The sequence below is a fragment of the Diuraphis noxia genome, unplaced genomic scaffold (genome assembly GCF_037042655.1).
Source record: "Diuraphis noxia isolate RWA-SAM2 unplaced genomic scaffold, SU_Dnox_SAM2 contig0003, whole genome shotgun sequence".
Classification (NCBI taxonomy): domain Eukaryota; kingdom Metazoa; phylum Arthropoda; class Insecta; order Hemiptera; family Aphididae; genus Diuraphis; species Diuraphis noxia.
In genome coordinates this window covers 77,836,272-77,851,132 of record NW_028301713.1, presented here as the reverse complement: position 1 = coordinate 77,851,132, position 14,861 = coordinate 77,836,272, and the positions used below count along the sequence as shown (strand labels likewise).

Here is a 14,861-nt window from a genome sequence, read left to right as displayed (position 1 = left end):
TGTTATTTTGAGTACTCCGGTGCCTAAAAATCATAGTATATTTGATATAAAACTATATATTGATAAACAATTGACAAAAACCGAAAAAACGGAAGCATTAAATACAATTTGGACGCCAGGAAAAAATTATGATTTTCCTATTACGTCTTATGGTAGTAAAAATTTAAAATTTCAAATGTCATGGTTTGATAAATGGAGTTGGATTGCATATAGTGGTTTAGATGATGGCATTTATTGCAAATACTGTGTATTGTTTTGCGTCAAACAAGGTGGGAATTTAAACATTTAAATAATATGTGTAGTAAATAATATAATTATATTTATTAAGCAATGAAATGTATTTATAATGTTTATACTCAGGAAGAGAACAGAAAAACAATATAATATAATAAATAAAAAATTTTCCTGGACCCCCCCCTTGAATAAATCCTGGTTGCGCCACTGGTCCTAAGCCTGTAAGTGGGAAGAAAAATGAGTGTCAGCCTTAACCGCTTTAAATGCATGATAATTTTATTGAAATATTTTTTTAGCCCAAGTGCAATTCAACCATTTGTTTGTAGGTAATAAGTGCAATTCGACTATCCCGGTATAGTTGCCTCCGATGATCAGGTAGTTCTTAATTATATACGGCCACCCAACAATTTTGTCTCTAGTTGCCTTTCGCATAGAATCAAGTATAGTGGTTCATAAACTTTCACTATGAAACACCTCGTAAATACGTAAATAGAATTAATTATAATGAAATAATATACATTATTAGGTATATATTATAAACACTATGTATTAACATTTATACAAATAATAAATAACTCAACAAAATAATATTATAAGTCAATAAAAAAAAAATTGTAGGTGGTAATACCAGCAACTAGTCAATAAAATAAAATATATTATGTTGGTATAATTAATGTCAATAAAAAATTATTTGGTGTAACATAGCTTAGGCTTATATTTACAAGCTAATATTTATATATACAGTGAAACCTTCTTTAGCGGACACCTCCAAATAACGGACGGAATTTTGGGAACGGTGAAATGTTTACTCACAATATTTCCCCTCTTAATAGCGGACACCTCCAAATAGCGGACGACATTTAAGCGACCGACAGTGTCCGGTATTTAATGGTTTCACTGTATTTTTAAAATTTGATATTGTCTTATTCATTCAACTTTTCTATACTTGAGTATCATTGGAATTTATTTTGTTTCTAATTTGTTAACACGTAAGTAGGCTTATTAGAACTTCGTATTTAAATTACTGTATCGGTCTGAATTAATTTGTAAAACTGTGATAAATTTAAATATATTATAATGTGAAGACTAAAAATAGCTATTAAATTTGTTATGGAAAGATTCACATGCATTAGTTGTGCACCGAATGCTTTAACTGTTTCTGCCCATAATAATATATAAGTATAATATTATCTTAATGTTTAGTGCCTTTAGTAGTTTAGGTATATCGTATCAAAAATCAATGCACAAAAATCATATATAAATATTACACTTTGAAATTACAAACTTATTTTGATATATATGTACATGTTTGAAACCACCTATGCATTCATTATTCGTTCATTGGGAGGCAACTAGAGTAGTCAAACAGCTCTTTATAAAATTATGTAAAATTGAGTTTCATATATAAATAGGTAAAGTATGAATGTTTCATTTTTTTAGGCATGTTAACACCGCAATGCGTAGAATTTGGTTTTTTTCTAGTAGAATTTCAAGCACTAAACACAATGCACTACATTTTTATGATATGAATATTGTTAGTATGGGTGAATTCTTGATTTTTCTTTTTAATAGACTACCACTACTTACAAGTTATAACTTAATATTATGAGAAAAATATTTACTTTCGAAATATTAAATTTGTATAGAACATTTGTTAATAATAAATGTAGTATTATTTGTGATTTAAATTTATCATGAAATGAATTACAAATTCAGGGTTCAAAATGCAAGGCTGAGCATTAACGCGTTAATAAGTTAAAGTTAAGCTAATTTTACTTTTTAACTTAATAAGTTTTTTTGTATGTTTATTAACTTAATTAATAACTTTAGGAGCTTTTGAATTAACTTGAGTTCATTTTACATTTAAACAAGTTAAGTTAATTTAATTTAATTTTGTGAACTATTGTAGGAATACAAATTGCTGGTAGGTACACATTTTATAGGGTTATAAGTATGCTAACAAAATGTGTACTGTTAGCTTTTGCACACATAAAATAGTAATAGTTCTTTGGTCTAATAACATGAACAATTTTAGGTACCGATTATTTTAATTTTACCTATAAGAAAACAATAAACTTTTTTTAACTTAACTTGAGTTAAAAAGTTAATATTAAATTTTGGTTAACTCTAAACTTAATTCAATTGATAGAACATTTTGAATTAACTTTTAACTATTAACTTGATTTAGATTTTAATTTAACTTAACTTAACTAAGTTAAAAAAAAATTATTAACTTGCCCAGCCTTGTCAAAATGATATGAGTATATTATACAATCTCTGTTTATACATTCCATAATATATACTCTACCTATGCATTAGACATATTCTACATAAAATTCTACATGGAACGTTTATAAAACTATATGGAGATGACATAAGTCCCCCTGAAATTTTTTCCCACATTAAGCTCTGGGAATTGAGTATAATATACTATGGTCGTCGTGTTTAAAAATCACGGTTTATCTTATCAATCGTTTATTGTTATGGAAAATTGTAAGAATGGGCCAGATTTATATTTATGTATATATTATATGTACATAAATTATGTCAGTTATTTTAATCAATACACCGCAAAGTTATCAGTTAGAGGAGTTCATAAAATCAACATTATGTACGAGTATTTAACACGATCAACATTTTTGTCAAATGACTAATAATCAAGATAAAAATAAATATCTATACCTGTCACCCGAACAAACTTTTATGAGAGGTTTTTACGTTTCAATCGTACATTTTTAAAACAGTACCGTCGTTGTCCATCGGTTAGTATCCCGATTGTATCCATATGGCGTGCGAGTCAAAATTAGTGAAAAATGAAAATGAAACGATTTCCGCCGAACGATAGTCGTACTAATTTTGAAAACAGGCCGGCATACAAATTCATACAAATTACGTACTAAATAATCGTGGCACAAGAAAAAATTCAAAAACATTATAACTTAGCTGAGGGACGGGGCTAGGGAATCATATAACCCCAGCCACACCTATTTTTTTTGGTTCTATTTCCGGGAATCCAAGATTGTACAAATGCATACAAATTACATACGAAATATTGGTAAAGAAAATGTTCAATGGTTGGGACTGGGGTGAAGTTCATTTTCCTAACCGTTCTATTAAAAACATGAATTGAAATAGAAAGTTCAGCAACACATAAAAATACCTAAACATAAAGAAGATACGCATCAGCCAGTGGGAGGTTTTAATTTTTCTTTAACAATTTAAAATTTTGTATTTCATTCTTTAAATAGTAATAAATAATTATAAAACCATAAACAATAAATTAAATAATAATTTTTCGTAATAACAAAGTGTGAATCAAATCTGATTCATTATTTTTTTAACTCTCATTTAGTGTTATCAATCGGTTTATATTATCAGCTTTAATAAATTGTTTCAATAGACATTAACAAACTATACAAAAGGTCCGAAAACTTATCTTTTCTATACACTCAAAGTGACTTTTTGACAATACCACTTTTGAGCGAAACTAAAGGTTTACTGTTGGAAATAATAAAATAACTTACATCTGTGAAAATATTTTTCACATTGTAAAAATTATTTTGATTTGATTATCATATACATTTATTATACATAAACAAAAAAAACTCGGAGAGTTTCATCATTAATAAATTCATGTTAAAATATTTTGTAATATTTATTTTAGAAAAACCAATATTTCTGCTTTTAAAGAATTTAAAAACTATGAAAATACTTCAATATTTTAACATTTACACTAAAATAACCACGATAAGTAATATGAGATTTATAGGTCACAATTTATAACTATTAAGTTATATTAAGTTTAAACTTTAAAGTAAGGAATTAAAAAGTTTATTAGTCAAGTTTTAGTATTTTTCTACTCATTAAACTTCTATATATAAATTAAACTATAGGTAAATCTTAATTTCAAATTATTTTAAAAGAACTATAAAACTTAATGCTAAAATAATTTCATAATCATGGTAAAAAATTTAGGTATAGCCGGTATAGGTAATCTATTAAATAGCATCTTGCGTATTATGGTTTATCTACATTTTCATTAAGCTATCAATGATAACATTACACTACACCAAGTTTGATCATAAAGTAACATAATTGACGTCAGAGATTAAAAGCTTTAACAATCTTGACCCAATGAAATAACCTATCACTTTCGTCATCTTAAAATAAACAACAACAAGAACCAAATTCTTACTAGTATACAAACTTAAACATTAAGTGATTTAGTATTTACTATGTTAGGTTAATAAATTGTAGGTACTCACCTTGTGCAAAATTAGTATGTGGAATATTGGCTGCTCTCTGTAAAATAAATCAAAATAAATTTTAGTTCCAGTAACAAAATTATGTATAGGTATAACCGTATAGGTAGTGAAGTTGAGCATTACAAGGTCAAGTATTTTATTCAATGTCAATTAAAAAAATGCTCAAATTATTATATTAGGTATTTCTTGTTTTAGTATTAACTCAATCAAATAAATAACTTGAAAAATCTCACGAGATTTATAATTTATTTATACTATTGTAACCTAACCTAAGCTAACCTGACATTTTTTTTATCCGTTTTATTAATCGGATTTTTTTTTATGAAAAAGGAGATAAATTCCTTTTAAGGTTATTCATTACTATTGTTATTTGTTTATTTTTCTTATTTGAATGTTTATACGGTACACATATTACCAACAGTGGCCTGGTGTGTAGTGGTGTTTGTATTCAGTCAAGAAATGTGATCTGAGTGCAAGCATTGGTCGATGTCACTAGTTCCTGGATGGGCGAATACCCGAAATTTTAAAGACAAATCCTCGCCACACATATAAGTACACATATTCAAACAAACTATCCCCCCTCCGCAAAAATAAACTTACGAACACCTAATGGCCATAGTTGATTGACTTAAGATCAATAATAAAAAATATTTTCAACATCAATAGGTAATATTCTTTTAATATAAAATATTCAACAAACATTATTTGGGTATACTTAATTGGAATGATTACACATCAATAAATTCAATAAGCGTAGTCATATATAGATACACAGTTCGAAATTAGATAGATTGGCAGAGTGAAGTGGTACGGCCAGTACGGGGTTACCCCGCAAAATGTTTGTCCACTATACTCCGCTTGACTAAACTTTAAAGACTTATAACTCATAAACTACTCATACAACTAATAATTGTATTTAAACAAATCTTTTGTAGTATATTATAATAACTGATAATCTGTTTAATTACGTATATGTACAAAAAACAACCAAAACATATCCAATTAATAATGAATCCATGATTACAAACGATCAAAATTATTGGTAATTCATAAATATTGAACTTTTTTCTATCAGGTTGTTTAAAAAAAAAATGATTGTATATGATCTGACGCTATATATATTTTATGACAAAACGATTTAAAAAATATTTTTAGGGCATTATAAATTTTAACTAATATAAATTACAAATTTACAGTTATTATTTATTATTACAACAATGTTATAATTTTTTTTTTTTTTTTTTTTTGGAGGGGTAGTAATAGGTTTACCACCTAAACCTACCTCACATTATACAAATAACGGAGAACTCAGGTATTATGATTATTATCTCACCAATAAAAATATGAATATTTAAAAAAAATATAAATTACAGCATAATACAGAGAAAAAGAATAAAAATAAATACACAACAAAGCAAAATCGGCAAACCTCTCAAATAAAAATTTGGCCAATATTTCTTTAACCGTTTTATAAATTATTTGTAATATTATCTATTATCTATATGTAATATTTATACATTTAAATTTAATACATTTCTTAAAATTATATTTAGAGCTCTAATTTTGCCAATTTTTTAAGTATACAACACAAATTGATTCATCAAAATTTCTTGAAAAAAATTGATCAATCCGAAAATTATATTTAAAAGGGTAATGACTAATGAGTGATACACTACTTTTAGGGATCTGGGATACACGGTATAATATGTTATTAAATATTAATTTATTGCTATAAAAATACGTTCTTTCAGTTTTTTGTTACTATTATTGATATTTTTGAGTTGATTTTAATTTATTATTAACATGAAAATCCGGTTGAAAATTCAAATTAAAAATAATTTTTCATTAGGTATAACATATCATATCTTTACATATCACAAAACGTTACAAGACAAAATATATGTAATTTTTTTTTTGTAAGTTTCGTACATCGTACGTCTATTATAATTTATAAGATATAAATAAATAAACATATCTTATAATATTATTTAAGAATTATTAAAATAATATAATGGTTACAGCCTTACAGGTATAACAGTAATGAATTTGATACATCTAAATAAATATAATATTATCAACTATAATCATAAAATTCTAAAGATTCTATGCAGGTACTCAGGTAGTGAGATGAGTTTTTCAGGGTGGTTAGAGGCCCCAATGTATGTAAAATAACTACGATAATTGACAGTGAATAAACGATACGGGACCTGGTGGCAGTATTATGCTAAACATTTCCCATCCGTTCCAGGTTTTTTGAACGGAAAAAAAAAGGTAGTGAGATGAATTTAATTCAATAAATTAAGTTAAGTTACCTATATTAGGTTATATCTCGGGTTATATGCTTGCACGTCTCGTAAAAAAAAAAATTAAAAAGTACAAATTGTGAATTTTACGACATAGGTGTTATATAAATATATAAGTATCTTTATTAAGACATTTAAAAATTTAAATACTTTTTTATGCCTACTATTTTATCAAGAAAATCTTCGTATGAAAACTTTATTTATAAAATGTTTACAAAAAAATCAAAATTTCATATTTCTCAAATACGTAATTTTAAAATAAAAAATATATTTAACATAATTATACATAGAGTCTATATTTAAATTATTAATTTTAACTGAAAAATTATAGTAATATTATTTTAAGTACCTATAAGTATAATACAATAGTATTTTTTTAATTTAACTTAAACAATATAGAAACAGACGGCGTTATTTATGATTAAATTATACTAAAAATCTTGCTCAATTATAATATTTGATGGATTATTTGAAGGCTGAGGTTTTCAGGTTATTTTAAAAGTATGTACTACGATTCTAATTCGTATAAAATTACATTAAAATAGGTGGTCAAGGAAGTCTAGTAATGTAAAAGTAATCAAAATATAAAGTTTATGTAGACAATAAAAATATACCAGTAATTATTTAATTATTATATACGAGTTTAATACATACTTAGCCATATTATATATTTGCCAATTTGCCATTCAATTTACTGTAAAATGTATAAATAGACAACAATTTATAAAATTGATATTATTATCATTCATTAGAATTTAGTTATTTTTTAAACTATTCTTGTAAAAACATTATAGGCATTTTTTTCTATCTTATTTGTAACTATAGTGTGCATTGTGCAATGATTTAGTAGGTAAAAAAAATATAAGTTATCGTTCTTACTTTTTAAAGGTACTATACCTATAAGATATTAATTATTCAATACAATATTGACGTACCTATTAGATATGATGAAAAAGTTATAAAAGAAATATAAAGTTTTAAATGCTTATTGTTTCAGTCTTTCAGAGTATGGAGTAAATTAACTCAATACACCTACTGTTAAAATTAAATGTAATAGTTTTGCATTTATCAGGTTTATACTAACTAACGAAAAATTGTATAAATATTGTATGCAACATTTCGAAATATGAAATAGTACCTGCCTAAGTATATATTATACCATATTATTTTTATATAAAATAAATGTATATGATTACATTTTTTAATATTTTAATGACACTTAAGTTAAGTTGGTATTTTATTTTTTAACACCTATAGTCTTTAAAATGTAACATTATAGTCAAGTGCATCTTTATAATCTATAATTATATGTTTCGAGAGATAAAAAACAACAAATTTAAAATTGATTACATTTTAATAATAAATAAAAACACGTATTATATCTAACATTAAAATTAATTAAAAGAGAATTTTCAAGTGAATTATTATTATTTTAAATAGTAAAATGAAAATTGTTTGAGATAATACAAGTGTCCATACTTTTTAATTATTCAATCTACATATTGCATGGGAAATAATAATCTATAAATTATAATAAAATAATGGAAAACTTATTTAACCGAAATATAAAATATAAAAACGTATATCGTTGCTTCCAATGATTTTGTCATGTACTTTTGTTACTCAGAATCTTAAACATTTATTACATTATTATTCTGAAGCTACACCGTCGTATAGTAAAGAATTAAGTGCTTTGTGTAATATTCTTCCAAACACGTTTTTGACGTTTGACGTACAAAAAAATGTCTGAAGTTATTCATGTATAATATATTGTATTTTGATGTGTGACGTTGTTTATTATTCTACTCGCTGTATTATATGAAATGAACTTAATTATTTACTTTTCTTTTACAACTATAATTATTAGTAACATTACTGCGATAAATATGTATTTCACTTTGTGATTAAAACACAAAAATTGTAATACAACTATGATACTTATAATCGTAACTATAGTATTGTACCTGATATGTGATATAGATATGATCAGATGTGATATATGAAAGAAAAATACTCCAGAATATATTTGGACCACGCTTTAACTGAAAAACAAATACGTTTGACAGGAGAAAAATGAAGAGCTACAGAAATTATACAAGAGATCAAACATTATAGCCTTTATCAGGAATAAAAGACTAGTATTTGGACACACTTGGAGAGCGGATGGTCAACTAATAAAAAAAAGTACCTACTCGTAGAAAAAATGAACAGAAAAAGACTCCTAGGAAGACCCAGGACCCGGTGGATCAATGTAGTTTCTAAAGATTTGAAAACTATAGACCAGCATCTGACTTATGAGTTGACTTACAATAGAGAGAGATGCAGAGACTTGTTGAAGGCAGCAATGGTCCTTGCCACTCCTTATTGGACCGGGTAAGCTGAAGATAGAGAGAGATAGTATTGTACCGTCGTAAATTAACTCTTCGACTTCATCAATATTATATAGTAAAATATACAATTAACTTTTTAAATGTATAATAATGCATTTTTATAATTTATAATTTATGAGATAAAATTAGATGTGAACATTTCTATGTTATGGTTGATTATGTTAGCCTATTTTCACCTGACGTATACATAAATTAAATACTATATACGTCCTAATTCATTGTTGAAGTTTACTTCAAGTTTTTTGTGGATTAAGTGATCAGAATATCTGAATATGTTTATGAAATTTGCTATCATTTTAACTTTATAATTATAAGTACCTAGGTACGTAAGTAAATTACTAAAATCGTCATTAAAAGATATGGTAAGCAAAACAAAGCGGTAAAAAAGTAACACTTCCCAATCGCATTAAATTGGCAGCTTTATTATTACATTTTTTTTTTTTTTTTTTTTTATTTATAAAAGAAATTTACAATCTATACCTTAGGCACAATAAGTAAATGTGAGACAGAATATATACAAGGTATCAAAACAATTAATATTAATATAAAAACAGTTTACAATAAATTATATACTACAATGTTACGTTTGATGAGAGCAGCCACCCATTAATGACACTCGCTCGTTAATTATTACATTTAAAATATAAAATATTATAAAGTCAATGTTATGATTAAATTTAGCATGCAGTTAAAAATGCAGGGGCAACTGGTGGGGAACTTGTTTTTTCAAATAAGAAAATTGCATTTCGGATTTCAAATGGAATGTAATATAATTTACTATTAAGAGGATGCTATACAAACATATTTGTCGTCTCTGTCCTACAAGTGTGTAACATAGTAAATTTACGCTCAGCAGATTCCGTTTAATTCCGTAAGTTTAAAAATTAGAGTAAATCAATGTTCAATTTAAGAAAATTCGTAAAAGTACTTACAATTTTTGTCCTAATTTACTTTTAGTGTATTTTACAAATGCGTTATTACAACTTTTTTTAGTTAATGTGTACAGGGCTTCAAATTCCCAGCCCTCCTTTAATTTATAATTTAGATAATAAACTATTGAAATTGTTTGATCATGAAATGTTAAAATACCAAAAATACTACTGGAAAATAGTAGTAGTAGTAGGTTGTTAAAGTAATTTTTATCTATGATTATTGTAAAGAAAAATATGGCTTAAAATTTAATAAATAAAAATTAAAAATTCCGATAAGAACAACATGTAAAGACTAGAAGTTACCTAACGAATTTTATGATAGCGGATATGATTTTTTTTCTAGCCTGATATATATGTATAAGGGAGCAATTCTCTGTATAGTGTATATTATGCCCTTCCATAAGCGTGCGCAGACCTTTTAGCAGAATGGGCCAAGCCAATTATGATTAAGATACATTTAAATACATTATCAATTCAATTTTTCAATGTATATATATATAGGTAGTTAATTATTATTTATTATCATTGAAAATTGAAATTTGTAATGTTATTATTAAAGTTTAGCAATATGTGTAGAAAATACAGAATGGTTCGCAGAGTGGTCCAGGTACGCACACCTATGTGCCCTTGATTATATTATTATATCACTGTTAAACAATACGAGGTGTGTTTATTAAGTACCCAGACTACAATAATTAATACCGAAAAATATGTTATCAGTAATTTTATTATACCAAAGTAAACTAGTGATAATGACCATTACTTCAGCATATAATAATTATTAATATTACCACAAATCAGTCATTAACAGAGCACGTTTAAAATTTGTCATTTTGTAAAAAATCACGGTTTCGCGATTATTGAGGAGAAATGTATAATTAAAATTTTATTTAAAATTGATAAATGTTACGGAAACTTTGAATTAATTGGCATTTGGAGATGTTTCACTAAACCGTCGCGTAACTTTTGACTGGTACTAACGTTATACAGAAGATTAAATATCCACTGAAGATGAACATCGATCTGAGAGCCTATATTAACAATCAGCATCAAAAGCAAATGATTCAATTACTCGTGTTCAAAATAAAATTAGATACTAACGAAGATAAAATCTGTCAAAATTGTGTAACCAGTTCATAAAGTTTACACCTAGGTAATAATATTATACACTTGCCCTTGACAGTAAGTATCGTTAATGTTGATCGAACAAATAAAAACGGTACAATAGGAAGACGTAAACGATGCAACCAATAACAAAGAGAACTATGATGAATGAATTATTGTCGATAAACTATAATAATAACATCAATATCACCAACCATACTCAATATGCCTATAATATGATACATGATTAATATTATGATACATGACAAATTAGATAAATATCATCACAGTATTACTAATTTTGCTCAGTATGCGCATCTCTTTCACCTCCAGCCGATGTCGTAGTTCTCCACTCCCCATTGGTTGATTTTATTCTATGTTATATATAAATATATATGATTAGACAATAAGAAGCGGAGACCTACGCTATAGGTGAAGTAAAGAGTTGAGAACACGTATCAAAAACTGTTATGATACCAATGATACCTATCTAATTTGTCATGATAATATGATATATAATAAATTATAACACACATCTACAAATTTACGCAATGACCGTAGCAGAAACAACTAGATACCAAAGCATTAATTGTGGTTATATAATCATATAATCATATAGATTATATGATTTGTAACGGATACGTGATAAAGAATCGATAACCGATCATCGGGAGTGGTAAGACACGCATAATATATAAGTAATAAAAGAAAAACAATAATATTTTTTTAATACCTAGCGACCAACTTGAATTACATTATGGATATTGGTTACTCGTTATACTAACTACTAGGTGATGGCGTGATAACTCAACTCGGCTTTTTGTAATTCAATCACAAAAAAATATATTGTCAATGTCAGATTTAAAATGTATTTTATTTAGGTATTATCTATGACGAAATCAACTATTAATATTATAATCTAAAATTTCAAATTATAAGCAATAGGTAAAGGGGATGTGTTACCATATTTTAGCATTAAATTAAATTAATTATTTAATTTTCCTAACATAGTATATTGGTTATAGCCTTAAAGTCAATACAAATTTTAATTATTTTAGTTATAGTACCATATGTGGACATGTGGTACACGACCCTATAATATAGCAGGATTACAGAAAAGACAAGATTTCCGTTATCAATATTTTTTTAATAAAAGAGGTATTTTTTTCTAAGCAGTATATTGGACACTTATTAATATATATAGGAAAATGCAGACTTACTTAGTATTTTAATACCTCATTTGTTTGATACCAACATATTACTAATTTGCATACAAAACAAAAGTAAATTTTAGAAACTTTTTTAAAAATAACATGTTATTAAGAATCTTAGATTCTGACTTCTGAGTGAAGCGATAAATTTATTGATTTTACGATGTCGTGTGTGTTTTTTTGTCTGCTATAACTATCCTTTTAGGACAGAAAAAATACATCGATTTTCTTCAACAAAAAATGTTCTGTTAGAAAAGTGAATCTAGTAGGTACTTTAGGATGAAAGAAAGGAAGGACACAAAAGAAAATAATTCCAAAAGTTTTCAAAATCGTCAGGAAAAACTAACACGAAATTTAAAAAAAAACTGAGATTTCTACACAAAACCAATCGATTTTGATATCAAGCGTTACTCTAATAGAATAGCAGTAGATGCAAGAAATTCTTACTTTAAGTTCAAAATAGCAATTTTTATGAATTTTTATTTTGAGTTTAATTTGTTTTTGCTAGATCAAAAGACTTGAAAATGTAATGCAACGTTCCTCATAAGTTGCTAATACCTAGAAGAAATAAAACAAAAATTGATTGCCAATCTACAGTCAATATTTAAAATATATCTAGGTTAAAATGTTGAAAAAATTCATCAAAATCACAAAAAACAACAAATTATTATAAGCTAGAAATTCGTAAAAATGTTCTATATAAACCTAAGATTTTATTTATATTCAAAATACCCCTTAAGGTTTTCAACACTCAAAAAACAAAATAGTTTACCAGAAAGCCAAAATATTTTTTATGAATGTTTAAAGTTGACATTAGATATTGGCCCATAAATTAACAATTTTACATACACAATGAATTTCATATTTTATTGTTTCTCAAAAACTATAAACCGTAGCAGGCCTGTATTTAGGAGGGAGTAACAGGGAACTGTTGCCGTGGGCGGCTAATTTTTTATAATTTAAATTTGTATTTTGTATAATGATTAATGAGGCGTATTTTTTTTTGTTGCCCCTTGGTGTCAAATTCCTAAATACGGCCCTACCCGTAGGTACTTGAACTTTCATGAAATGTTTATTTTCTATACATGATAAAATTTTCAAAATATTTTGACTCGTTATTATAGAACATTTAAAGTTGTTTTGATAGCAGTTAAGGTGTAAAAATATTTAAGGTTCATAGCAACGTGTTTTTTTAAAAATAATTATTGAAAGTTCAAATTTTTACCAAATTTATAGAAATTTCATCTAAAAAAACCGATCAAGTGCGAGTTGGACTCGCGCACCGAGGGTTCCGTACAAACCTGTAGGTATATAAGTAAAAGTTCAACCATCACGACAATCTAGTCATAGTTATGTTATTTTTATTGCAAAATGAAATTTATAACATCAAAATATGGAAGGCTGGAGGATCATAAATACACGTTCATGAGGAAAAGGATTAGAAGTTTAAAATTATTTGAAGAAAAAAAATATGTGATCTAACTAAAAATTTAAGGTTTTCGGAATTTTTCTGTTATATGTGCGATAAAACATTGCTTCATGCCGAATTTCGAGATTCTAAATCGACTTGAGGTTTTGATTCCCTCGCAAGTAGTCGCGAGTTTGAAAATATGCGGCTTAAATTGTTATTATTTTTTTCGATTGCGTTGACATAAAAGTTTGATTTTGTTACAGTTTAAAGGTATTATAGACTTTTGTATGATGAAACTAAAAATTTACGGTTTTCGTAATTTTTCCTATATCTATACTATAAGACGTGACTTCGTACTAAATTTCAAGATTCTAAGTTCACGGGAAGTACCCTGTAGGTTTTGATTCCCGTGCGAGTTTCGAAAATTTGCGGCCTAAATGGCTGTATCTTTTGATTGCGTTGGCTTAGAAGGTTGATTTTTCTACAGCTTCCAGGGACAGTAGACCTGAGTATCATATAGAAATTTCAGTTTGATACCTCCACGCGTTCCTGAGAAAAACGGTCTTGACAGATGAACGGACGGATAACAAAGTGATCCTATAAGGGTTCCGTTTTTTTCTTTTGAGGTACGGAACCCTAAAAATTATTAAATTTATAAATTTAAAACAAGCATCCTGAAAAATGGTTTATACTGCAACCAAAAAATCTAAAAATAAAAATACAGCTCTCTTGTAAAGGTCGCCCACACTGCAGCGGTGGCGGTAAAATTCTTTTGTCTTGGCGGTGCCGCCGCGGTGGCGTTAAAATTGAGTCCGGCTTCATTTTGCCGTAACCGCCACCGCCACCGCCACCGCCACCTCCACCGCCCCGCCACCTCCACCGCCACCGCTGCAGTATGTGGCGACCTTTACAGACATTTTATACGTTCAAATTTTAACGAAAAACATATAAAAACCAATAATAACGATTTTACTAATTTTGTTGAAATTTAAAAATATTATTCGTGAGCAC

General features: G+C 27.0%; 1 protein-coding gene across 3 annotated transcripts in view; it reads right to left on the bottom strand.

Annotated features, from left to right (window-relative positions):
• SNF4Agamma (SNF4/AMP-activated protein kinase gamma subunit) overlaps positions 1 to 14,861 on the bottom strand; it is a 49,544-nt gene that overhangs the window by 16,430 nt on the left and 18,253 nt on the right. For all 3 annotated transcript variants that reach the window (XM_089224030.1, XM_089224029.1, XM_089224031.1), the window contains exon 7: positions 4,500 to 4,536. In XM_089224030.1, coding sequence (XP_089080156.1) covers positions 4,500 to 4,536 — 37 coding nt within the window. The remainder of the gene's footprint in view (positions 1 to 4,499; positions 4,537 to 14,861) is intronic.